This window comes from Sardina pilchardus, chromosome 17 (assembly GCF_963854185.1).
Source record: "Sardina pilchardus chromosome 17, fSarPil1.1, whole genome shotgun sequence".
Classification (NCBI taxonomy): domain Eukaryota; kingdom Metazoa; phylum Chordata; class Actinopteri; order Clupeiformes; family Clupeidae; genus Sardina; species Sardina pilchardus.
In genome coordinates, this window is record NC_085010.1 from 18,060,388 (window position 1) to 18,085,387 (window position 25,000).

At 40.3% G+C, this 25,000-nt stretch overlaps 3 protein-coding genes across 8 annotated transcripts in view; 2 read left to right on the forward strand and 1 right to left on the reverse strand.

The window, feature by feature from the left end:
• mylkb (myosin light chain kinase b) overlaps positions 1-4,709 on the reverse strand; it is a 28,873-nt gene extending 24,164 nt beyond the window's left edge. For 2 of the 3 annotated variants that reach the window (XM_062518681.1, XM_062518682.1), the window contains exon 1: positions 4,524-4,708. The gene's annotated coding sequence lies outside the window, so the exon portion shown is untranslated. Of the gene's footprint in view, positions 1-4,523 lie in introns of all 3 variants that reach the window. The other variant, XM_062518680.1, reaches the window with a different exon arrangement.
• Positions 3,813-9,553, forward strand: LOC134062609 (uncharacterized). Of its 2 annotated transcripts, none has more exons than XM_062518684.1 (5): positions 3,813-3,959; positions 4,986-5,282; positions 8,324-8,674; positions 8,837-8,941; positions 9,047-9,553. In XM_062518684.1, the coding sequence occupies exons 1-5, from the start codon at positions 3,896-3,898 to the stop codon at positions 9,430-9,432; spliced, it is 1,203 nt and encodes a 400-aa protein (XP_062374668.1). In that variant the 5' UTR covers positions 3,813-3,895; the 3' UTR covers positions 9,433-9,553. The 2 variants fall into 2 exon arrangements, with proteins under 2 accessions (XP_062374668.1, XP_062374669.1); XM_062518685.1 differs by lacking the exon at positions 3,813-3,959 and adding an exon at positions 4,255-4,360.
• A 3,731-nt stretch (positions 9,554-13,284) lies between these two features.
• LOC134062224 (nuclear receptor corepressor 2-like) lies at positions 13,285-21,825 on the forward strand. Of its 3 annotated transcripts, none has more exons than XM_062518168.1 (5): positions 13,285-13,373; positions 17,602-17,898; positions 18,526-18,597; positions 18,845-18,979; positions 19,070-21,825. In XM_062518168.1, exons 2-5 carry the CDS (start codon positions 17,709-17,711, stop codon positions 20,824-20,826), a joined length of 2,154 nt encoding a protein of 717 aa, XP_062374152.1. In that variant the 5' UTR covers positions 13,285-13,373; positions 17,602-17,708; the 3' UTR covers positions 20,827-21,825. The 3 variants fall into 3 exon arrangements, with proteins under 3 accessions (XP_062374152.1, XP_062374153.1, XP_062374154.1); XM_062518169.1 differs by having other exon boundaries at positions 18,526-18,585; XM_062518170.1 differs by lacking the exon at positions 18,526-18,597.
• The last annotated feature ends 3,175 nt before the right edge of the window (positions 21,826-25,000 follow it).

The following is a 25,000-nucleotide window of genomic DNA, read 5'->3' on the forward strand; positions in this document are numbered from 1 at the left end:
AGCCTTTGAAGTTCCACAGTCTATAAAAACAAAACATTTTTGAATGATGTTAGATACTGTGTAGGGAACAAAATGTACAGTATCAGCTCAGGTTCTAATATTCTGCTACCCTACAGAATCCCATTTACGTGCCACAAGCCCCTTACTTTACGGTTTTGTAACATTCCCAGCTGTGAAAGTAATGCATTAAGTCCTTCCTTAAAGCTCTTTGGCTTTCACACAAAAATTATCATCAGTGGTCATCGCCATGGACACATGATCGACAGTTTTAAGAGGTGCTCTTGAACCCTACCATGACAGTAGGGTGGAATGGTATGACCTGCCCTGAGCCCAGAGCCTGGCAGAGAATGGGATTCAGTGAGAATAGAACTGTATGTTGTGAATTTAAATAAAGGCTAAAGGATTTCCAATGTATATCATGATGTAAAGACAACATTCAACAAAGCACATGATTGAATTCATGAACATGTTATGCTCTAGTCCGTAATGTTTCAATTTATGTTCATTTCTACATGCTTCAAGTGTTGTGCTTAGCCTATTTGGTCGCGAAAGCAAATCTGCTTTTGATGCATATTTTCAACACACTCCTCAATCACTTATAAGTAAAAAAAATCCAAACAATCAATCAAGACATGCATACCTGCATGAAGTAAAAAGCCACAGATATGAACCATTCGACATGAAAAGACTTTGAGGTAGGCCTAAACCATCAGTTGGGTTACGTACCTTCTACTGCAGAATGGTGGATCTCAGGAAGTATGCGTTAGAAGGCTGTTTGGGTTAGCTGACTGAAGCTATAGAGCAACAGTAATTGGGTATAATATGTTACTCAGACAGTCAGCTATGGCTGAGCTAACAGTATTCTGCTGACAGCAAGGAAAGCATAGAGACCTGTAGATTTTCACAGATGCTGCAGCCTCGCAAAACTGTGCGAGCAAGGACTATGGGCTATGGGAAAAGAGAAAAGGAGAACTTTTTGTGTGTTAGAAACTGTCTTTGTATGTGGTCCCTACCTTTTCACCTTCACACACCAAACAGAGATTAAGTAAAGCAACTGAGGTGGACAAAAATACCTCTGTATACCTCAAAGAGGCCATTCAGTCATGAATGGTCCTGTATGAAATATTATTCTAGGGATCCAGGAAGGGGTCCGGAAACCCCCCAAAAAGGAGGCTATATCTTGAATATAAGCTTATTTAAAATACAGACACAATTTCATGTGTTCAACTGTCAAAGCCCAATTCATTTTTCAAGATAATTTAATAGCACTTTCTTTATATGAAAACAAAGTGCACCTTATGTCCTGTCGGATAGCCCCCTTATACTTATCTGGCCTACACAAAAAACTGGGGCCAGGAATAATTGTCCTGTGACCCACAGTTTGAGAGGTACTCCTGAACAATATACCATGTCTAGAATAGTATGACCTGCCATGCTGAAATTACTTCTCTCATCCCAGAGACCAAACATGGCTTAGATTAGAACATCTTGCAGAGATGAGCTTCCATGGAATAGACCTAAAACTAGCATAGAAATAAAGGAATTCAGTGCAGAGTGAGGTGAAGAAGTGCAACGAAACACATGATTGAATCCTTCTTGATGTCCTTAAAAAAGTAAAAGATTTCCAACACACTGGTTACTAAACATAAACTAGAAGTGCAATTCCAAGGAATTACCAGTGCATGAAAATGGCAAAAATGAAATGTCAAATATAATTTGTAGTTAACTAGCCTGGCTAACGCCTACCACTTCTCAAATGAGACGTGGTCTGGCAACCAGACGTTCATTTTCTCGTATTTGAAAAAATGCCCAGATCTGTTCATTGGGCGCCACGGATATCTATCAAATGCGCATAGCTCAACAGAAGATGCCGTTACAACAGTTTAATTTCCACCGGAAATAAATGTGTGTACAGGAAGAGCCTTTTGTGCACCTAGGCTATTGTATTAGATACAGATATTGATGGATGTTGATAAATAGTTTAATGGATGTTGATAGACAAACATTTTAATTTATGTTGATAGACAGATAGACAGTTAAATAAATGGTTTGAAGTAAATGGATGGAGAGAAAGTTGGATGTAAGGTTAGATAGATAGAGACAAGAAATAAATTATGGCTGTTGGAATCCTGCAATCTGATTGGATCCCAGAATCCTGCAATTTGATTGGCTGTTGGAATCCTGCAATCTGATTGGCTACCAGAATCCTGCAATATGATTGGCTGTTGGAATCCTGCAATTTGATTGGCCCCAATAATCCTGCAATTTGATTGGCCCCAATAATCCTGCAATTTGATTGGCTGTTGGAATCCTGCAATCTGATTGGCTCCCAGAATCCTGCAATCTGATTGGCTCCCAGAATCCTGCAATCTGATTGGCTGTTGGAATCCTGCAATCTGATTGGCTCTCAAAACCCTGCAATCTGATTGGCTCCCAGAATCCTGCAATCTGATTGGCTGTTGGAATCCTGCAATCTGATTGGCTCCCAGAATCCTGCAATTTGATTGGCTGTTGGAATCCTGCAATTTCATTGGCTCCCAGAATCCTGCAATCTGATTGGCTGTTGGAATCCTGCAATCTGATTGGCTCCCAGAATCCTTTAATCTGATTGGCTGTTGGAATCCTGCAATTTGATTGGCTCCCAGAATCCTGCAATCTGATTGGCTGTTGGAATCCTGCAATCTGATTGGCTGTTGGAATCCAGCAATCTGATTGGCTCCCAGAATCCTGCAATCTGATTGGCTCTCAGAATCCTGCAATCTGATTGGCTCCCAGAATCCTGCAATTTGATTGGCTCCCGGAATCCTGCAATCTGATTGGCTGTTGGAATCCTGCAATCTGATTGGCTCCCAGAATCCTTTAATCTGATTGGCTGTTGGAATCCTGCAATTTGATTGGCTCCCAGAATCCTGCAATCTGATTGGCTGTTGGAATCCTGCAATCTGATTGGCTGTTGGAATCCAGCAATCTGATTGGCTCCCAGAATCCTGCAATCTGATTGGCTCTCAGAATCCTGCAATCTGATTGGCTCCCAGAATCCTGCAATTTGATTGGCTCCCGGAATCCTGCAATCGGATTGGCTGTTGGAATTCTGCAATCTGATTGGCATTGACATGGTGTGTTTTCCAGTTAGCCTATTAGCCTATTTGATTTGCATTGAGCTCAATGAGCTTTGTTACCCGCTGTCTTACGTTTTTGACTTGACACTTGACAATAACATACATGTTAAATCAACTTCCCTTACTTAGTCAAGCCAACAAATATGTACATACAATTACCGAAAGTTTGTTCCCATGAATGCCACAGCCCCAGACTACATATTCTTAAGAGAGGCCATATTGCACAGCTTAGGGCCATTGTTAGAAACTAGATCCAGGTTTTTTTTCTGCATGAAAACACATTAACACATTTTACTGTCGTTGAGCTTTTGCTCTCAGTGGCAACATGACAAGGTTTTCGATGAAGATGAAGATTTTCTGGATTAGAAACCCATGAACCCTGGAACCCTGCTTTTCCAGTCCTGCCAAAATAACTAACAATGTACAGGTACTGTATATGTAATAATAACAATATGTTCTCATACTATTACAATAATATTCAAGGGACACCACAAAATATTTGTACAGGACATGGAAAACATATTATTGCGTAAATGTCATGCTTACTCTGTTGTACCCTTGAAATGAGGAAAAGTCATGAAACATGAAGCAAAAAAAGTTAACCATCTTTTGTGATGTTAAACATTGCTTGGAGTCAAATTGATACAGGATAACATGAGGGTTAATCTACAATGAGCGGACTTTGCTACTGAAAACAACCAAGCTTATCTAAAGCCTTATTAAGCATACAAAATATAGGCAAACTGCCCAATCGTCACTTTTATTCAGCTCTCAACATGACTCCAAGATCATGTTTGACTACGTCGATCTTTTTCTATGTTATTTTCAGTCTGTTTCATGGTAAGTGCCATTCTTGAAATCCTACACAATATTTGTGAACATGAAGAGGCTGATTTAGGCAACCTCAAACCCCTGTCGAACAGTCTTAAATCAATAATGTAGGCTGGAGTGTTATTTAAATCAGCTGTGGAAGTTTTTATTCAATTTGTAGCCTACCTCATTTTTAACGATGTATAGCGCTATTGAGGAACATTATTAGGCTATGTGAGCGACTTGGGGACTAGGATATTTTAATGTCGGGCTCCTACATGTGTGCCACCACCTTCATAGTGCAGTCACCTGACTGACCTTTGCCATCATATTGGCCAATTGAGTAGCAGTTGACTCCATAAACTCATGGCAGGAAAGTTCAGAGCAGCGCCTGCCTTTTAACTGGATTTTGAATGGCAGGGTATGAAACGGTAGGGAAAAACTATATTGTCAATGGTATAGCAAAGTGTTCTAGGCCTACTCGATCTGGTTCAGATATCAATGTATGATACAGTATTTGCACCCCTGTGCATTCACCCTGCCATATTTATCAAACAATGTAATTAATTCGAGGAACATGTTTTTTGTTGTTACCCTGGCTGCCACAACATCTTTTTTGTGGGGTGGACTGCTGATTGACAGGACCCATCACAGGAGCATGTGAAGTGGCAATTCCTGGCCGCAGCACCTCCACCTCCTGTGTCTTTATCCCCTTATTGTACCTGAACAACAACAACAACAAAAGACAGATTTCATGAAAAGAGTTGTTCTCACTACTTATCTATGTTGTACAGATCTACAGACATTGATAAACATTTAATGATTGATTAACTCAATACTGTGCCAGTGTTGCTGTGTCAACTTCTGGCAGCTGGATGATGGCCATCACAATCACGTTGCCAGGATGGATTCCCAAATGTTTTTGCACGGGTGGATGACCTAAGTCTTCTTGTTTGTTGGGTTGTTTGGCTTACAATATATCAAAAACGTAATCACTCACAAAATATTTGTAATGCATATTACACACATTTAATCTCCTTTGTCCCTTTTTCCAAGATGGGTCTTCAATTACCACCACTGCTGCCACTAATGGAAGTATAACATTACAGTTCCGGATGGAGGGAAGGATAGATGAAATTCTATGGAAGAACAAAGGCAACAAAATGGTGGAGTGGGACAGCAGCGCTGAATTTCCCACTGAGTATTTAACATTCCAGGGACGGACGAAGTTGGACATAATAACTGGCAAAGTAACCATTACAAATCTAACCAAAGATGACAGTGGAGATTATGAAGTGGATGTGCTTATAGATGAAACATTAAGGAATGAAATGCACCATGTTGAAGTAATTGGTAAGTGCAAAAAGTTTTATTCGGTATAATCTTAAAGAATTGTACAACAACTGTGAAAAAGGAGCCCTCTCCTTTTTCCCTACCCACTCTCCTATGATGTTTGCAAGACTGCCTCGTGCAGTACCAAGACTTTGCAACCACACCCACATGCCCTCACCTTTTACTGATTTGTTTGTTTCACAGAATCCATTGTAGTGATGTATATGTTTTGTGGCATCTTCGTGCTACCGGAATATTTTAACTGTGTGGTAGGTACAGACCGTTCCCTCCTCTAAAGTGGTATTGCCGAAGGCTTAATTAATTGCCTAGCCTATTTAGAGGCAGGCCTATTTCACAAGGGGGAAACACAATAGACTGTTGAGACAGGAGACAACAGAAGACAGAAGACAGAAGACAGCGGGAAGAGCTGGAGAGCCAGGGACTCAGGGAAGTTAGAGTTTGATATTTTAAAGTAAATTGAAGTGATTATGTTAACCTTGCTTGGAGTGAGGCAAGGGGTTAAAGTATGGTCCACTATGCAAGGTTGCCTTGTTTGGAACGGGTGCCTAGCAAGTTTGTGAATCTGTTGCCGTTTAATGGCGAGTGTAGATATTCATTTCAGTGTATAATGAGGATTTTTACCTCCGCCAAGGAGGTTTTGTTTTCATCAGGGTTTGTCTGTCTGTCTGTCTGTCTGTCTGTCTGTCTGTTTGTTAGCAAGATAATTAAAAAACGAATGGATGGATTTCTAGGAAATTTTCAGGGAAGGTCAGAAATGACCCAAGGAAGAAACGATTACATTTTGGGAGTGAGGTTCAATGCATGACAACCTAGCGAGAATAATACAGGTGGAGGTCTGCACTCTCTGAGTGCTTTTCTCGAAATCTATTCCTGCTGTGCTTCTTCCTGGTTGGTGGAGAGAAAATTACTATATTTGTTTACGGAACTGTCATCTCCTGCCACACCCTTTTCGCAAACGCCATCTAATCCAACAATTTTTGTGTGTAGGAGATGTATATGATGGCAAATTACATGATTTTCAGGCTTTGTCAAATGAACATTATATCCAGTTTTCATACATCCCTCTCCTGTCTGCCTTGTAGTGTTTTATAAAAGCATACTTTTATAATATCTTGATTCTTTATCTTTTTGTTCTAGACCCTGTCACTGATGTAAAGATCACCTGTAACAGCAGTGCTACTATGGCAACACTACACTGTGAAGCAGAAGGTGACTCTCTGAGTTACAGATGGTCAGGACCTGGACTACAGACAGAGATGAGGGGTCAGACTGGACCACAGATCACTAAGGGAAACAACCAGAACTCAATCTACATCTGTGCAGTGAACAACGCAGTTAGTAACATCAATGTGGCCTACAATGCCAGTAACTGCTTCTCTAGAAGTGAGTGCTTATATTTCATCTACAGTCTTATTATACAAACGCTTTGTGGCCGATTGCCATGGAAAAGCGGGAAAGAGGAAAGTGCACCCAAGTGGTGTTGGCCAGAAGGTTATTATACAGTATCATCAATACAGAGTAGCAGCACACTCTGATATCTTAATACATTGATTAAAGACTGATGTTTCGGCCTTGGTGAAACCTTAGACTTTAATAAATGTATTAAGATATCATAGTATGTTTACTCTCTCAGAAGACTGTGTTCTTAACAGTCTTCTGCAACTTTGGGTTCGTGAACTACATTTTTGGTGCTTTGTTTTATGTGTCGAGACCCAGAGCAAGTTACTGTTTTGAGCAATATTAGTGGTTAAAAAAGGCTTTTGAAAGTGTTTCGTTCGCCGCCCCTAGATAAACCACCGATTGCAATTTTGGGCTCTACTGTATCTTTGGCCGATGCTAGAAATACTGTCTTCACAGCTTAGTTGATGTATTTTCATTCAGAAGATTCGCCGGAGTCACACTTTAATGACAGAAGCGTAAAGCGTCAAAGTGTATGACTTGTTTAAGATTTAGGCCTACAACACGTTCATGACAGTGTCATGTCACTATTATGTAGATACCGTCAAGTAAAGTGTAACCCACCTTTTATTCAACTAATGCCATAATACAATTAATTGTATAACAAATGAAAACAAAATCCTCTATGCATATCAGTCAAATGAACTTTTGTGGCTCATGCCATTTCAACAGTTAAACAAATAATTCCTATAACCAGGTCAATTTGTTAGTGCCCTTTTTATGTGCGATGTTGGGTCATTAACACTAGTTATTAACTAACTCTCTGTAAAAATGTGTTGATTGTTTCTAAAATATCTATTTGCCACAAGTTAATGTTTTTTTCCCTAATCATTCATATTAGTAATACTATAACTATCAGTAATGGGTCTCTCACACTGGAAAAGAATGATCACAATGTTCATAAGAGTCCTCGATAAGGATCAGGTTCAGACACAAATAGATGACTATTTAATTCATGAATGAGCTGGTGACAGCATACAGTACATTTGTTTATTAGTATTACCGTGTAGCACTACAATGAAATTTCTTAAATGAGCGAGTGAGAGAAATCACAAGAGAGGACAATATGAAGCTGTTTCACCAGACGTGATAGTGGCACGTACAGTATGTTCAAAAAAAAAAAAGAAAGAAAATAGACCAGTCTTCTGAAATGTTTTTTTTTTTTTAATGCATTGTGAACGGAACGCTTCAGTTACGTGCCTGGTGAACTAGCTTCCATGTTGCTCTCTCGTGATTTCTCTCCTCTCCTCGCTTGCTCCCTTCAATGTCACACACGCAAACCTGATGTAGTAGCCAAGGTCATGCCAGGGTTTTTCAAATACTGAGGTCAGGAATCCCCCCGCCCCCACCAACTAAAAAAATGTGTGCGCATGAGCAGTGATTGACGCTGTTAGATACCTCCCTGGCTCTGATTGGTGGATCTGGCGTTGGATGTCTTGCAAATCACGCTACAGGCTCTAGGTGGGGCCAGAGGATCTGCTTCATGCACAGTACTTCTAATCATTTATAGGGTCAATGTCATCAAATATGGCCAAGTTAGCTGTATAAGGCTTACATACGGCGCCTTTTACTCTAGAGTCTAGACCCTGTCACTGAAGTGAAGATCACCTGTGCGTCGATAACAATATTCTTTGTTCTGTCTCATAATGAAGACTATCGCATTTTGTTTTCTCTGTTGTCTGTAGATGCTGTTGGAGGAGCAAAGGTCATCTGTCAAAGAAGAAGCGCTACTATGGCAACACTACACTGTGAAGCAGAGGGTGATTTTCTGAGTTTCAGCTGGTCAGGACCTGGACTACAGACAGAGATGAGGGGTCAGACTGGACCACAGATCACTAAGGAAAAGGACCAGGACTCAGTCTACACCTGTGTGGTGAACAACCCAGTTAGCAACAGCAGTGTAGCCTACCAAGCTGCTGATTGCTTTGCCTCAGGTAATTGTTACATTTTTCATGATTTAGTTTCACACTGTACATATTATTGTATGGCTGCATGGTACAAAAACACCTTACAGATACATTACACATTTATGTGCAATAATTGCTTTGATAATTATATGGTCACTCACGTACAAAATAATGTATTTTTTGTTGTAGATGCAGGAAATCTTCAGCTCATCATAGGTGTAGCATGTTCCGCTGCTATTGGGGTTGCTGCTGCTGCTGCCGGGTTTGGCTATTGTTGCTACAAGAAGTCAACAGGTATCTCTCTACAAGTATAGACTTTTGCTGTATGACTGATTTGATCTATTCAGCTGTGAAGATTACCCTAAATTAAACCAATTCATGTATATATTTGAATGAAAGTTCCAGGTCCAGATCAAGTAACAAACCCAAAAGCAGAGGAGGAAGATCAAGCCAGTGACCCACTGGACGCTGGGAATGAAAACAGACCATTCCTGCCTTCAGAAGGTGAAGATGATGCTCAAGGCTCAAGAGATGAAGGAAAGGCTGCAGAGAACAAAATAGGTTCAGGCCCAGATCAAGTACCAAACCCAAAAGCAGAGGAGGAAGCTCAAGCCAGTGACCCATCACAGTATGGATCAGCAGAAAGCATCATACATATGGCGCGGGAAGAGGAAACGAAGATGGCAGAGAGTGCAGGTGCTATCCAGCCTTCAGATGATGAGACAGATTACCAAGATGCATCAGAAGAACCTGAAGGTGCTCAAGCAGTCTTCAAACCCAGGTGAAGGTGCAGGCCCAGTAGCCTGGTCCTAACATACTCTCGTACATTCATAATGTGCAGAGAGTCTGGGTCTGCGGTATATTCGCGGGTTTTCTCAAGACAAAAATGTGCAGATCCAATCAGTGAACAGACCCAGAGGGAGTAGCTTAGAACGATGACGTTGAGGTTGTGCGCTAGTTTGAGCATGTCACGTCATGACCAAACGTTAGTGATTGGTTATAGCAATCTGAGTGGCTCTGCGCAGATCCAATAGTTTTAAACATCAACAGAGTATCCACATTCAAGGAAGTTAATGCTTGGCAATGGAAAGTGACCAGACTCTTTGTACATTATGAATGTGCGAGAGTATGGTAGGACCAGGCTACAGGTCCATGTCATGAAAAATGTAAAATGTTAAAATGAAAACAGACATATTTGAAAGAAAGGTTGCGGGGGGACCAAATAATTCCAACCCAAATTAACATTGAGGAGAGTAAGACATAACACAACAAACCCTCAGCCATATGGTCTGGATCAGCTGAAAGCACCACACCTGGGGAGCAGCAAGAGGAATCATTACTTGATACACCTGCTCATTCTTGCAACAGATAATGACCAGCGTTCCAAAGCCTAATGCCTAAATCTTTGTAATGTTGAACAAATGCATGTGGTTATTTTACAGAAAAATATGAATAGCCAGCTGTCATGCAGTTTATTGGCTACAGTGCACAGTTGGGAAGTTATGGAAGGCCAGCTTGGAGTGAATAGCCTATATACACACAGAAGATTTTCTCTAGGCTTACTGGTAGCTGAGTAGCCATACACCTGCAGGCACCACTGACTATAGACCACTAACAATTTCAGACAGGACCAAAGCACGCATTTGCACGTAGACATAAGTAGACCAAAGTATAGACAAAGCCTACAGTATTTGAAGCTAAATGTAACGGAACGGAAAATGTAACGGAACGGAAATGTAGCCCTATGAGTGCAGTTCGTGACACTACCTATCAAAGTATAGATGCAGTGGCCATCCCCAAACTGTTCCCACAAAGTTGGGAGCATGGCATTGTCCAAAATCTCTTGGTAAATGCTGAAGAATTCCGAGTTCCTTTCACTGGAACTAAGGGGCCAAGCTCAGTTTGGGTATGGTCCCTTCCTGTTCCAACATGACTGTGCACCAGTGCACAAAGAAAGGTCCATAAAGACATGGATGACAGAGTTTGGTGTGGATGAACTTGACTGACCTGCACATTCCTGACCTCTGCCCAATAGAACACCTTTTGGGATGAACTGAGCAAAGACTGAGAGCCAGTCCCCTCATCCAACATCAGTGTGTGACCTCACAAATGCACTTCTGGAAGAATGGTCTGGAAGAATGGTCAAAAATAGCTATGAACACACTACTAAACCTTGTGGAAAGCCTTCCCAGAAGAGTCGAAGCTGTTATAGCTGCAAAGAATGTACCGATGTCATATTAAACTGTATGGATTAAGAATGGGATGTCACTTAAGTTCATATGCAAGTCAAGGCAGGTGACCCAATGCTTTTGTGATGTTGAAATAAAATGCTATCCACAAGTATGCATACACTAACTAAAAGCACTCAGAGAACGCAAACCTCCGCCAAGCAAACACATAACTGCCTCCTGCATCCAGACGGCGATACGGATCACTCCCAAAATGTACTAGTTTCTTACTTGGGTCATTTCAGACCTTTCCTGAAAATGTAATCGAAATCCATCCGTACCTTTTTGAGTTATCTTGCAAACAAACAAACAAACAAACAAACAGACAGACATACAAACCCCGATGAAAACATAACCTCCTTGGTGGAGGTAATGATTATTGTGTTGGTAAAGCAAGCATCCAGCTCAGCCAAACAGGGGAAGCCTTTTGGTGAATGCGTCAAGCTCCGCAAAAGCTCACTTGATCCCTGATGCAGAGGGGGAAAACACCCCTGCAGAGGGCGACCAATAGTCAAGATATCACCAGTCATTATCTGCCTTTGTAAATGACCCTTTGCCATGACACTTCATAAGATAATAAATAATAACGCATAGAGCTATGCACATAATATGACACAAATTGACCGTAAACTTCTTGTGGCTCATCCTTAATATGGCTTCTCGCCCAAGACCAAACAACTCCAATCTTATCTGCTTCCGCCCCCCCCTCTACCAGCATTGGCCTTGACCAAGGAACAACAACTCCCCCGGAAGGTCACTGCAGCGAGATGAATTCACAAGGGAGGCTAATAATTTTGGCCTCAACTGTATGTGTGTGAATAATAATGGTTACAATTTCCTTGGCAGTATGTGATGTCAAACCTTAGAGGCTACTCTTACCATAAAATAAGTAGTTTTATACACAATTATTCTGTTAGCTGGACAAAAAACAGTGACCGTTGTCATTGAAGGACTGGGCTAAGACTGAGAGATGGTCCTCTGCCATAGTGACAAAACATTCAAACATTTTGTCTTGCAGTGCTTACACAATGCCAAAGGGATAACACATTTTGGAGGCGCTGACTACAGTATCTACAGTATATGAAAAAGATATTTGGTTTGGACACACGAGTGAACTGTTTCGGGAGAGATATTAGCTTTTGCAGGTGAAACATGATGTTGTGCTGGACCATCCAGGTTAATTTGGCAAAATCAACAAGAGTTTTGAGAACATCCAGTCTGTTTCAAAATGAGTCAAAGCAATTGAGAAGGATCTTTGCAATTTTGTGGCGCTTTCTTGATATGGGAAAGGAATTTAGTTTTCAAGCATGAGTGAACCGTTTTGAGAGATATTTGAACTTTTGTAAGTGAGCAAAAGTTGTGCTGAACTGTAAGACTGTTTTGCCAAATGATCTTAGAAGTTTGAGAAAGTGGTTTCTTTTTCAATAAATAAGCCGCCATACCAATGGAGAAACACTGTAGTCTAATGCAGTTAAGACCTTATGAAAAACATAACCAATGTGCACGGAGGGTGATGTTTGTGTAGGCAAGCATGCTTGATGAAATGCAATGTCCCAAATGAAACTCACGAAAAAACAGATGGTGTACTGTCACTTTAAAGACAACAACGATGTCCAACTGACATTACATCTACTAACATTAAATGTGGCTGTAGACTAGCCTATCTAGGCTACACAAAAATACAACATCTATACTCCAAATGGCATAATCTTACTCGACCACCAGTGGTCGTCGAAATTGTCATGCCCCCCCCCCCTCACAATAACCCATATCAACATTCAAAAACGTGTTAAAAATCTGCTGTCTTCTAACCTCTGCCAGTTCCCTCTGATTCACCCTCCATCATTGGGTCTCCAGACGCGCACGCACGTCAACCTCTGTTTATTCTCGCTAAACTCCACCAACGGGGACTCAGAACACCCTTTCAAGAACAGCGGTGAAAACATCTCGTCTAACCATGGGTCTTCCTAACCACTGGGTCTTAAAACCTGACCACAGATGCGCACAGACAGAGAGAGCGAAAGAGAAGCAGAAAGTGTCAGGTGATAGCCTAGAAATCTGGACGCACCCTAGCGGCCAAAAATATTTTTGCAGAACAAGCGCATAGAGCGCTCCTATTTGGAAAAAAGATGGACAGACGAGCAACAAGACAAATTGCCGTTTAGCTTTGAATAGCCTTTTGTATTTTTGTACAGGCAGTCAAGAGAAACAAATAAGCAACTGTACAACAAGCTCAAAAGAACCTTGTTCAGCCCACCTATGTTGATAATGTACATAAAGCGAAATGCACAAAAAGCTCAAAAGACGTTTATCTTGATTTATAATTAACGTTTATGAGAGGTAGCCTAACTGCCTTTATCTGATCTAGTAGCAACATAACCCGTAGCCGAACTACTTTCACTTTCAGTCATTGACCTCTGTTGGACGCACCATGACTCAGAGTTCGAGATTTTGGAAAAGGACGATTATCTTCTGTATTATTCTGGGTCTATTTCATGGTAAGTGCTATTCTTGACAAGTTATAAGTCTTCCTTGTGCGTAATATTCAAGAAAGTGAAGAAGCGGCTTTGAAACGCCTGAATAGATAGCCTGATACAGCATTATTTTAATTCTTTTAAAGTCACTATGTAATTTCATGATTTACAGTACAAAACGTTTCAGAATATTTAGCATACCACGTAGGCCTACTACAGGCTAAGAATGGGTAACGCAAGAATGATCCCCGAAACGTCCCCTTCTGCAGGCTAACAGACATCTAGTCTACCTCTGCCGAGGTTTTGTTTGTTTTTGTCCATTTTGTCTGTCGTTTCACATTATGCTTAGTCCCGCTATCACCACACTAAGCTCAATTTTTAAAGATGGAACATTAGTCTGCGGAGTCTTCGCTTTTGCGAGGCGTGATCAATGGGCATAGTTCAAATCACTCTGTACGACCTTGGCAGAGCGGTAGAGAAAACAGAGTGGCGACACTCCCATAAGAGACCGTGGAAAACAATGGCAGCGCTTTCCCATGCCAGTTTCCAGATTAAGGGAGTTTTAGAACTTCAACCTCACACACAACTTCTATCCTCCCTCCCTTCCTTCCTTCCTCTGGTCATAGCCCCCCGTTATTAATTTTGGGAAGTTAACGATAGGAGGATGGAGGAATGAAGGAGAGACCGATATGAAAGATGCGATGTCCTGCTGCTCACTCACACATCACCTTTAAGAGATGTCAACTGATGATGCAACGCATCACCTAGAATAAACAGACACGCAAATTGCAGAGAATAAGCTTATAGGCCTACCAAAGCCAAAAATGTCATATGAACATGGACTCTTTCCAGGTATTGACATTGATAATGAGGTAATGTTTGATAGTGCTTGAGACATTAATGAATGCTATCCAATGATGTGTGAACAAAACAGTCATGTAGCCTACTTAAAAGAAAAAAAAAGTTTGCATGGTAGAATGATTAATCCAGCATAAAAAGGTCCTTTTTTGTCTATCTACTAAATTAGTTTATGGACGCAAAAAAATCCCTTATAAATCCCTTGAAACCGAAAGTTGACAGACGTGGGAGGGAACTGTTACCTTGGCATCTTTGCCCATATAAGGAGATCCGGGAGTTAATTGAAGCTAACTGCCTATGGCAAGTTGCATTGTAAGTTAGCTCTGGGGTAGCAAAGATCAAAGTGTGCCGTCTTCACCTAGGCCTACTGAAGATCACAGTATCCACTAGAAGGCAGTGGACAAAACCGTGTAGCGAAAAACATCTGCATTTCCAATGTCATGCGATAATTGAAAATCCTCATGTTACTTTCCCATAGAAAAAATCTCAAGATACCGGATCTCCTTATTTGGGCAAAGATGGTAGCTCTTTTGTAGGCGAACTTCAGAGGTCTATTGGGCCTTCCACCTCCCTCTAATCTCTCCTCGGTCTTGCCTCCTCTGGTTGATGAAGATGTCCTCGATGACATCGGGCGGGCTTTTTCCGGGAAGGAGCTGGAGGATCGAGGACCGAGGAGAGACGTTGAGAAGAGGCTATGTAAATTGATTACACTCTCCAGCATCCAGAAATACATCCCACCCTCCTGCGATTCAGCCATTCACCACAGTTTTTTTGGAACTTTTGGTTGTGTGGCGGCGACATCAAAGAGTACCGTAACTCTCTCTTTCTATTGCTCTGGGATAGTTTGTGATTGGACCCAGAAGATGTGGACAGGAAGCAGGAGAGATAGGTGTGCAGGTTTCCAGCCAAGCTGCATGGCAAAATGCTAATCGCCAGCAGATCAAGCTAGGTTTACCCAGCCTACATTATGCTTTTATACAACAATTGGGTTCTATGGAGCTGTTTATTTGTTTCTGATTAACCGAGAGACGTTCCATGAGTTGAAATATCCCACGATATTCAACTCAGACTTTTCACAGCTAATAATAAATCACTCCGCGATACAATGTGAAGAAGTTGTGACGTTTAAACGGACTATCATGTTGCATCCAAGATGATACTTATTTAGTTCATAAATAAACAAATCTGTTAAGCCTATATAGGCCAACCTCTTGGCCTTTCTCATATGTCACAGATAATTGATTATTGGTTTTAGTAATAATAGCAAGCCACTACACCAATAGGCTAATAAATGCTCATTTAATGAGGTTTCAACATTGTACAGTGTACAGTACGTGTATCCATCATGTTCCAACAAAATGTGCACCAATTCTGGGCACATGCACATGTTAGTTGTATGTAAGTTTGTGTAGGTATACGTAGGACTCTTTCAAACAGGCAATTATTCTTTCTGATAGATGTCAGTAATGTGGATAGTATGACACTTGGCTGGTTGATCGGTTGGTCAATAGTTGGACGGAAGATTTTAGGCAGAATAAATTAACAAAAAAAAGCTCACATTTGAGGACTATAATATAGGCCTGCACTTAGTAAGGAAATGTGACTCTGTTTCAACTGCTCTGCTCTCCTAGCACAGGATGCACCCCCTTTCCATTTGTTCACCTTATCTGAGAAAACAAACTATCCAAACTATTCAGTCCTTAGTTGCACTTTCACTTTGACTGAACACAGTCATAACCAAGAGATTTTCAAAGAAGAGGACACATTTTCTGTATTATCTTTAGTCTGTTTGACGACTCCATGGTTCACCTGTCAACAAATCTTTTAGACTATTAAGTTGTTTGGGTGTCAATTGATAATCGACTAACATTTTCTGAGCATGTAGCCTCAGTCCCAAATTCAGATCTCATCTACCACAATATGGCACACCACTTCTGCTACAGTATGATGTCTACTAAGAACTGTAAACATAAACAAAATAGTAAACTTAGTGATCTGTGGACATACTGGCAAAATACCATATCCTGTCGAGCTGGTTTAGCTGGGAGCATTCAAATGTTCTGTGCGCAGCAGAGCATACCCAAATATTACTAGTGCATAGCAGAGCATAGCTATGTTTTTTTTTAACCACACTTATTAATCTACAGTATATCTCATGTTATTTACCCTCAATATACCCTCAATGAACCTCCGAGAACAAATAAAGGTTGAATGAATGAATGTTTAGGTGAAATGTCATCAGTTTCAAAACAGCTAAATAACACAACAAAACACACACACACACACACACACACACACACACACACACACACACACACACACACACACACACACACACACACACACTTGACTCTACTTTTTGTTGTACTGAAGTTACTGTGTGTGCATGCACTGAGATATGATTTACTATTTGGTGCCTTTTTAAATGTCTTTTAAGTTATAAGTGCAGTAGCGGGCTCAGACTTCTTGAAGGGCAGGGGCGAAAAAACAAAAAGGGCACGTATCTCATGGGGTCCCATCCCCATTAGAAAAACCTACAATGTATCAACCATGGACAGATTAGGAGCCACTGGGCACCTGAGCAGATATGAAGGCGGGTTACCTCATAAAGTTAGTAACTCAGCGAAGATGGAGAGGACATGACCTGTGTTATTTGACTGAGGCCTGTTCAGTGATCCATTCCTGACTGTAGGGTGCTACATGTACAGTACATCTAATTTTACTGGGATTTTTCCCTTCCCATTGCAAGGCCACTTACAAGTGCTGCAGTGCCAAAGAATAGCTGATAAATGACCTGCTCACGGTGCAAATGTTTAGATTGATTAGAGTGTCAGATCACTGAATTTAAAATGTTTAATTAGATGTGTAATACTTTTATAGTATAGGGACTTAACCTACTTGTATGTTATGTTTTGCTTGCAACTAGTTTTGATACCCTTGAAATTATTTGATGATTGAAATTTGATGGTAGGTCATACACAATTCTAGCTAATCAAGCATGGATGGGTGGGGTGTAAGGTGATTCGCTGTTCAATTCTTGAAAACATTCAAAAGGGTTGTGCGGCCTATAAGTTCCCACCCAGTGCTCAATGTTTTCTCTTTCAACAATTGAGCTGGCTCTCATCAAAACGATTAGGCGTCTGTTATTTGTTTTTTAGTCTTATTTGACCAACAAGAATAAATATAAATCTACAATCACATACTCCAATCTCTTTCTCTCAGTCCCTCTCTCACAGTCTCTTTTTTTTTTTTTTTTTATCAAACCTAGAAAATATAATTGGATGTTAAACAGGAAATATGTGCTTGTTTTTTAACATGAACAAGTAATCACTTATACAACATTCATAATGGATATAGACACTTTCAATTAATCTTTTATGTCCTTTCCTTCAAGGTGGGTCCTCAATCACCATCTATGGAGCCACTAATGGGAGTATAACACTATAGCCCCAAGTGACAGGACAGATAAGTGAAATTCTATGGAAACACAAAGGCAACAAGATGGTGGAGTGGGACGGACCAGGGGCAGATCCCTTTGAATATTTAACGTTCAAAGGACGGACCAAGTTGGACATAGAAACGGGTGATGTAACCATTTTAAAACTAACCAAAGATGATAGTGGCGAGTATGTCGCAGAAGTGGTTATTGGTTCAGCATTAAGGAGTTTGACATACGAAGTTGAAGTAATTGGTAAGTGCAACAACTTTTATTCACCTAATGACATACAAATAATTGTACAACACATTATAACAAAATCCTTTGTGTATGAGATGTTTGTGATGGCAAATTCCATTAATTTAGGATCAGTCTAATGAACATTTATGGCTCACATACAGTTTCATTCAGATAACTAGATGCTGTACAACTAGATGTAGCGCGCGCACACACACACACACACACACACACACACACACACACACACACACACTTACACAAAAGCAAACTCACACATGCACACACCCATTTATATACACATGAGCTGCAAGAGTAGGAGATATATGCATATTAATGGTAAAAATAGGAGATACCGGAAAGTTAACAAGTGTCATTTATTTTTGTGGAGAGAATGTGCAGAACTGAGCAGTGGTCATATTGTGTACTGTTTTGCTAGTTTTCTTCCTTCCTCTTGCATTGATTCATGAGACTATATTGATGGAAATTTGGGTTTCACATTGAACACAATGACATGTATGGAAACCACAGGTGATGCTACTGTATACTGTACATCTGTTTTGCAGTGAATCTCTTCCACTTTTTAAGACCTAATCTACAATTTGTCGTTAGACACTTTTGTAACATTGTATCTGTTTGTTTTAGACCCTGTCACTAAACCAGAGATCACCTGTACCAGCAGTGAATGTATAACAAGATCTAATGGTGAAGCAAAGGGTGATTGGGCACTATCTTTCATTATGGGCACTGGGTGCTATTGAGGCATAATCTCTGTGACACTATCTCTTTGCATTTCCCTCTTGCTTTCTTATTACTGACACAGGCATCACACATACATTACATTTATCTTTCTTTCCCTTAGACTTTTGATTACATATATTTATTAACTTTGATTACTTTAAATAACATACCTCTCAGTTAACATTAATTCTGTTGTCTGCCTCCATTTTATGTTATGGTTCAGAACCAGCCGTAACAACAGAAAACGAAGGGAATCGTCGTACCATCATTGGTGCATTATGTGGTGCACTTGGAGTTGGAGTTGCAGTTGCAGTTGCAGTTGTAGGAGTCTTTTTCTGCCACAAGAGGAAAACCAAAGGTATCAATAAGTCGTACCTGATTTAATATAGAAATGACTCCAAAACCATTATTAAAATGCACACTACTTATATCTGAATGCTTTCAACAGGGCATGATGCAAATGAACATACAGAAGAAAAAGTAGGACTAACCTCTGCAGGAAATGAGAAAGATCTGCAGTCTCCTGAGGAGCACGATGGAGCACGCCATCATGCAGATACCCCCTCCATCGAGAGGAATATTGACGAGAGTCCATGTGATTACAATAAGACAAAGGGGATATGGGAAGCAAAGGTTATGACACCAGATAACAAACAAGGCCCACCAAAGAAACAAACTTCTGAGTCAAAAAAACAGAAGTTACCTGACACTGAGGAATCATTTACACATGAACCATCTGCAAGAAATTATGAAAAGGATGCTGGGCCTTGCTCCACTGATGAAATACACCAACAAAACGGTTCCTCTTCTGATTGTTCCAAACAGCCTGGGAATCCTAAAGATGGCCTTAGTGTGCCTGTGGTGAACCTAAGTTCAGGTGTAGGCGCGATTTCACCAGATGGTGAAGTAACACCGTCAACACAAGAACCACACGCTGCCCTCAAGGGACCAACTGCTGCATCAAAGGATGAAAAGGAGTTACAAACAGAGCAATCAAGTGGAAACCAACATGTACCAGACACTGAAGCAAAACCTGCTGCTGCGTCAAAGGATGAAAATGAGTTAAAAACAGAGCAATCAAACGGAGACCAACATGTAGCAGATACTGAAGCAAAACCTGCTGCTGCGTCAAAGGATGAAAATGAGTTGAAAACAGAGGATGAAAATGAGTTAGAAACAGAGCAATCAAGTGGAAACCAACATGTAGCAGATACTGAAGCAAAACCTGTTGCTGCGTCAAAGGATGAAAATGAGTTGAAAACAGAGGATGAAAATGAGTTAGAAACAGAGCAATCAAGTGGAAACCAACAAGTACCAGACACTGAAGCAAAACCTGCTGCTGCATCAAAGGATGAAAATAAGTTAAAAACAGAGCAATCAAACGGAGACCAACATGTAGCAGATACTGGAGCAAAACCTGCTGCTGCGTCAAAGGATGAAAATAAGTTAGAAACAGAGCAATCAAGTGTAAACCAAAATGTACCAGACACTGAAGCAAAACCTGCTGCTGCATCAAAGGATGAAAATGAGTTAAAAATAGAGCAATCAAACGAAGACCAACATGTAGCAGATACTGAAGCAAAACCTTGTACAGATGTAAAACACCCCACCTTTAAGGAACCAACTACTGCATCAATGGAGGAAAAGGACCCTGGGCTTTCCTCCTGCACTGATGGAGCACGCCATCATGCAGGTTCCCCCTCCATCGATAGGAATATTGACGACAGTTCATTTGATTACCATGAGACAAAGGGAATATGGGAAGCAAAGGTTATGGCAACAGATAAACAAGACCCAGGTGTAGGCACAATTCCACCAGATGCTGAAGTAACACACAAGAAGTCAACACAAGAAGCACATACCGACCTCAAGGGATCAACTGCTGCATCAAAGGATGAAAAGGAGTTACAAACTGAAGCACAGCTTGCTGCTGCATCAAAGGATGAAAAGGAAGAGGATCCTGGGGTTATCTCCAGCACTGCTGGAGCACACCAACATACAGGTTCCCCCTCTGAGTCATCCACACCACCTACAGACAATGAGGAGGCCCTCAGTGAGTCCAGGCTGAATCAAAGTGATGATTCAAGTGGAGACCAAAATGTATCAAACACTGAGGAAACACCCTGTATAGATAAAAATCCAATTCCAATTACGGAAGAGAATATTGGACCTTCTGGCAGAAGAAACAGTGATGATACTGATTAAGTTGATGTAAAGACGACAAGTGATGTTCCCTGATGGGAAAACCAACCAACCAACTTCTCCATCAAAGAATGAAGAGAATTCTGGGTGTTCTGACACACACAACCAAAAGATTCTTCCCCTGAGTCTCCAAAACTGCCTGAAAACGCTGCTTGTGCCTTTGGTGATGACCACAACTGATTGCAATGACGAGCCAAGCATAAGCAGATCATGAATGAAACGCAATGGAAAAATAAAGCGCTCTTGACAGACCTGTCTTTGCAACAGAAAGCAGCTATATGGCAAAACCTTTGTTAGAGAGAAGGAATTGGTACAGAGTAGACCAGTTTTTGGTGGGATACAGCTTTTGAACCAGAGTCAGGCTCAAAAGACCGTACCAAATGCAGCACACAACTCCAGTGATAAATCATTTGAATCAATGGAAGAATTCTTTGACACTCCTAGGGATTCTGAGGGGACCCATACTGAATTCAAAATTCAAGAAATTAGGCTGTAATTTTAAATCTCTTTAAATGTTACTGATCTCATATAATCTTATTTATAATCCAAATGTACATACTGTATTTCAATAGCCTCATGCTATTGCTTACTCAGAGAAGTAATTCTCAAATATTTAGATATTTAGATCTAAATATATAAACTCAAATATCTTCACTTGTGTTTATGTGCAAACTGCAATCACTTAAATTTGTGTCAAGACCTCTTAAATAAAAGCCATTACTGTAAGAAACAAATGTAAGACATATAATCCTTTTTGACTACAATTGTCAACAAATTATGCATGTTCTGATAAACCTTTTATTTTGATTATATTTAACATGCAGACATGGGGCCAGACATGCTGCTGTATGCTATTCCTCTTCAGTTCAGATTAAACTGATTGTTTCCCATCAGAATTTGCTGCTGCTGTATGATTTAAAAGCAGTCATAGCTATGGAAATATTTATGTGATTATGTGGGATGATGATTGTACGCAATTTCAAACCCATACCGATTTGTTGAGCAACCTCCCTGGTGTGATTTGTTTGAGAAAAAAGCATTTGTTTAAATATAAACAACAATATAAACAACCGTGACGTCCTTTGCAATCACTGACTACCTTTAATCAATGAGAGTTGAAGCAGAGATGTTCTAAAGAATATTAGAAGCCACTGAATGCTGTTTTGGAAGGCAGGAGATCTTCTCATTTTGGACGCACCCTATGATCTCAGAATGATGTCAGTAAAAAGTGATGCCTAAGTCTGACTTTGTTGTTGGTAGTTTCAAATTGGAAGTTAAATTGTTACGTATTAAAGGTGGGGTAGGAGATGTTTGGAGTATGCTCTCTGAAGCTTTTTTTTTTACATATTGCTTGAAATACTCTTCAAACCCCCATTGCAACCATTAAATTAAAAGTTTTGACACAAAAATGAAAAGTTTTAGTGGCCTCTAGAACGAACAATCCAGGAAAAACACTATCCAATTATACTGAACGGACTGTAAATGATGTTTGGATTCTGATGCATCTAGTATCAAACTGCAATCTGCTCCTCTCTCCCGCTCGTGAACAAGCATTGCACGTTCCTGTACTCTGGAGTCCTGACTTCGAGGTAAGTCTGAAGAAAGGGGTTGGGACTTTTGACCTGTGTATTTTCAAAATGCAGCTCTGCTGGAATCATTTTCCAGGATCTTCTACCCTACCTTTAAGTGTATCAGCAGACTGTTCTGCACTGCACTGTTCTGCACTGCACTGCACTGCACTGTTCATAAGTGGAAATGTGAGGAGGTATCCTGTCAGTGTAGCCCCAAGCAGAGCCGTCCACCCACAAAGTGAAATTAAAGTGTGATAACAGCACCTCAAAAAATAAATCAATTCAGTATCTGCAAGTTACTTTAAAGGCCAGTTCAAACCGATTTAGTTGCAGAGTTTTAGAACACTTTTGCAGGGAGCTACTGTGACGTTGGCTAAAAACTCCTATCTTGTCCTCACGCCTAGACTGTTGTTATGGTAACATTGTTGCCATTTTAATGTCGTTCCAGTGGTCTGAACGCCTCAGTTTTAAAACACATTGTTGCAGAAAGTTGCTGGTTTTTAGAATGTTGCAGCTCGTCTCGTCGCGGATCTTGTGTTTGAACTGGCCTTAACTTTCAGTGAATGATGGACAATGTAATAGGTTATTATGACGTTTTGCAGTTGATATGAAGAATTGAATGTGTGTATCAGTTTAGGATTTTTTTTTTTTTTTTAAATGTGATCCATAAATGTTATGATATAAAACATCTGTAAAAGAGATACTTCCTTTTTAAAGAATTAATCCTACACTTGAAAGATTTATGCAGAGAGCATTCTGTTCTGTACATTCCATAGAGTAGAGATGATTTATTAAGCATTTTGCACTCTCACTGCCTCAATGCAGGTGCTACTTACTTTTTCTCTCAACATTGAGCTTTAGAAAATAAGCTACCAATTTATGACCTTAAACAGCTTTCCTACCCAGGTGCTGCCTTAAACCGGCAGACCTCAATGGATTCTATATTCAACCGAACACTCAGTCATCAATGAGTAGTACTATGCTAAGGCTATAGTGTCAATCTGTCAGAGAGCTGACTGACAAGTTGGTATGTTAAGTGACTGTATTTCAGTTAAACAAATCATCTCATCTGGTTCTCTTTGTAGATAACTGTGAAATGTAATCAAGGGTAAGCAACTGAATATCTTAAAGGAATACCATCATGAAGTAAGAAATGATTAATCTGTCATATGGCCACACACACATGCTGGACTTTGCCCACTTCACCCATCACACGCATCATGCGCAGTGTGCAGAGCACTAAGGGTGACAGCATTTATGGCCAGAGCAGGGCAGTCAGTTTGAAGTTCATTAATAAAAGATTTAACACTGGTTGTGTGTGATTGGTTTAGTCAATTTCACGTCACCAGAGAGGTCTCACCCCTGACTTGATGTAGCTATAGGTTTGTGTTTTAGAGGACTACAGCATCTTCCCCGATAGGAGCAGCCTCAATGCAAACTGCTGGTCACTTTTACTCTGGAACACTTACTTTTCAAAATGCACCAAGACTATGGAGGTGTATTTGGTGCAAAACTCTTGAGCAATAGATTTTGCATTGTGTTGTAGCCAAATCACAAATGTTTCTCAGTAAATTTGAGGTCAATATGATTTTTTATGTCCTGTGAACAGAACACAACTGTTACAACTTCACAAATCCTTCATGCTTGTGCAAATCCCATACCACACTTCACAAATCAAAATTATTCTATGCTCACATTTGTGTTACTATCACAGCAGTATAAAACACACATGTTGCCTGTAAAAAAAGGAAAAATGTACAGCAGTTACCTGAATCAAATTCTTCATTTCAAGTACAAGCTACGTGCACAAAAGATTTTCTTTTGTCTTGTTTGTTTCCAGTAGAGCCAGGTGTGTTTGAACCTGTTGCTATTGTTAATGTAATTAGTGTCTATATGCACCCGGTTCGGTGTTGCACCTAGTAAATCAGCACGTTATGATACAGAAGGATATAAAATTGTTATCATTGGGCAAACAAGATACTCAGAGTCGGCGTGAAGATGTAAGGAGCCGAATATAACAGAAGATGCCGTCACAACACAGTTAACGCTCCACTGGAAATAAAAGTTCAAATGGAAGAGCCTTTCGTGCACGCTCTTCTGTGCATCCAGTTAAAAGAGTCATATAGTGCATATAAAAAGTATTCACCCCCCTTGGATAACTGACTTTGTAAATGGAATCTTGGAATTTGAATTGAATTAGTAATTTTTTAGAATAATTTACAACATGTTTAAATGTTTAAAACATGTTTCTACAAAATAATGTTGATTAATTCAAAATATATAATGTATAAGTGATTGCATAAATATTTCCCCATTTTTTTTTTTTTTAATCTTTCCATGTCCTGATAGTTTTACTTCATTTGCTCATCAACTATAACTCTCACTAATGTGTTGCAAAGGGGATAGGAGGCGAGGGGCCATGATTCATTTGTGGGGGCTCTACGCAATGTGCATGCACATACAGAGTGGTCCATCTCTAATGATATGAGAGACTCAGTGAATGGTGAAGCTGAACACATCAAATAGAGGTCAACGGTTCTTTGGGCAGAAAAAAGTTGCTGGAACATTTTATCAACATATGAAATAAGAGCCAGAGTGGAAGAGCA

What these genes read in the sequence shown, in the direction of transcription:
- LOC134062224 (XM_062518168.1), top strand. Translation starts at nt 17,709, where the DNA reads ATGGTGGAGTGGGACGGACCAGGGGCAGATCCCTTTGAATATTTAACG. An exon ending in ATACGAAGTTGAAGTAATTG is followed by an intron (nt 17,899 to 18,525) that starts GTAAGTGCAACA and finishes TGTTTGTTTTAG; the next exon opens with ACCCTGTCACTAAACCAGAG. An exon ending in ATCTAATGGTGAAGCAAAGG is followed by an intron (nt 18,598 to 18,844) that starts GTGATTGGGCAC and finishes GTTATGGTTCAG; the next exon opens with AACCAGCCGTAACAACAGAA.
- LOC134062609 (XM_062518684.1), top strand. Translation starts at nt 3,896, where the DNA reads ATGACTCCAAGATCATGTTTGACTACGTCGATCTTTTTCTATGTTATT. An exon ending in TATTTTCAGTCTGTTTCATG is followed by an intron (nt 3,960 to 4,985) that starts GTAAGTGCCATT and finishes CCTTTTTCCAAG; the next exon opens with ATGGGTCTTCAATTACCACC. An exon ending in GCACCATGTTGAAGTAATTG is followed by an intron (nt 5,283 to 8,323) that starts GTAAGTGCAAAA and finishes TCTAGAGTCTAG; the next exon opens with ACCCTGTCACTGAAGTGAAG.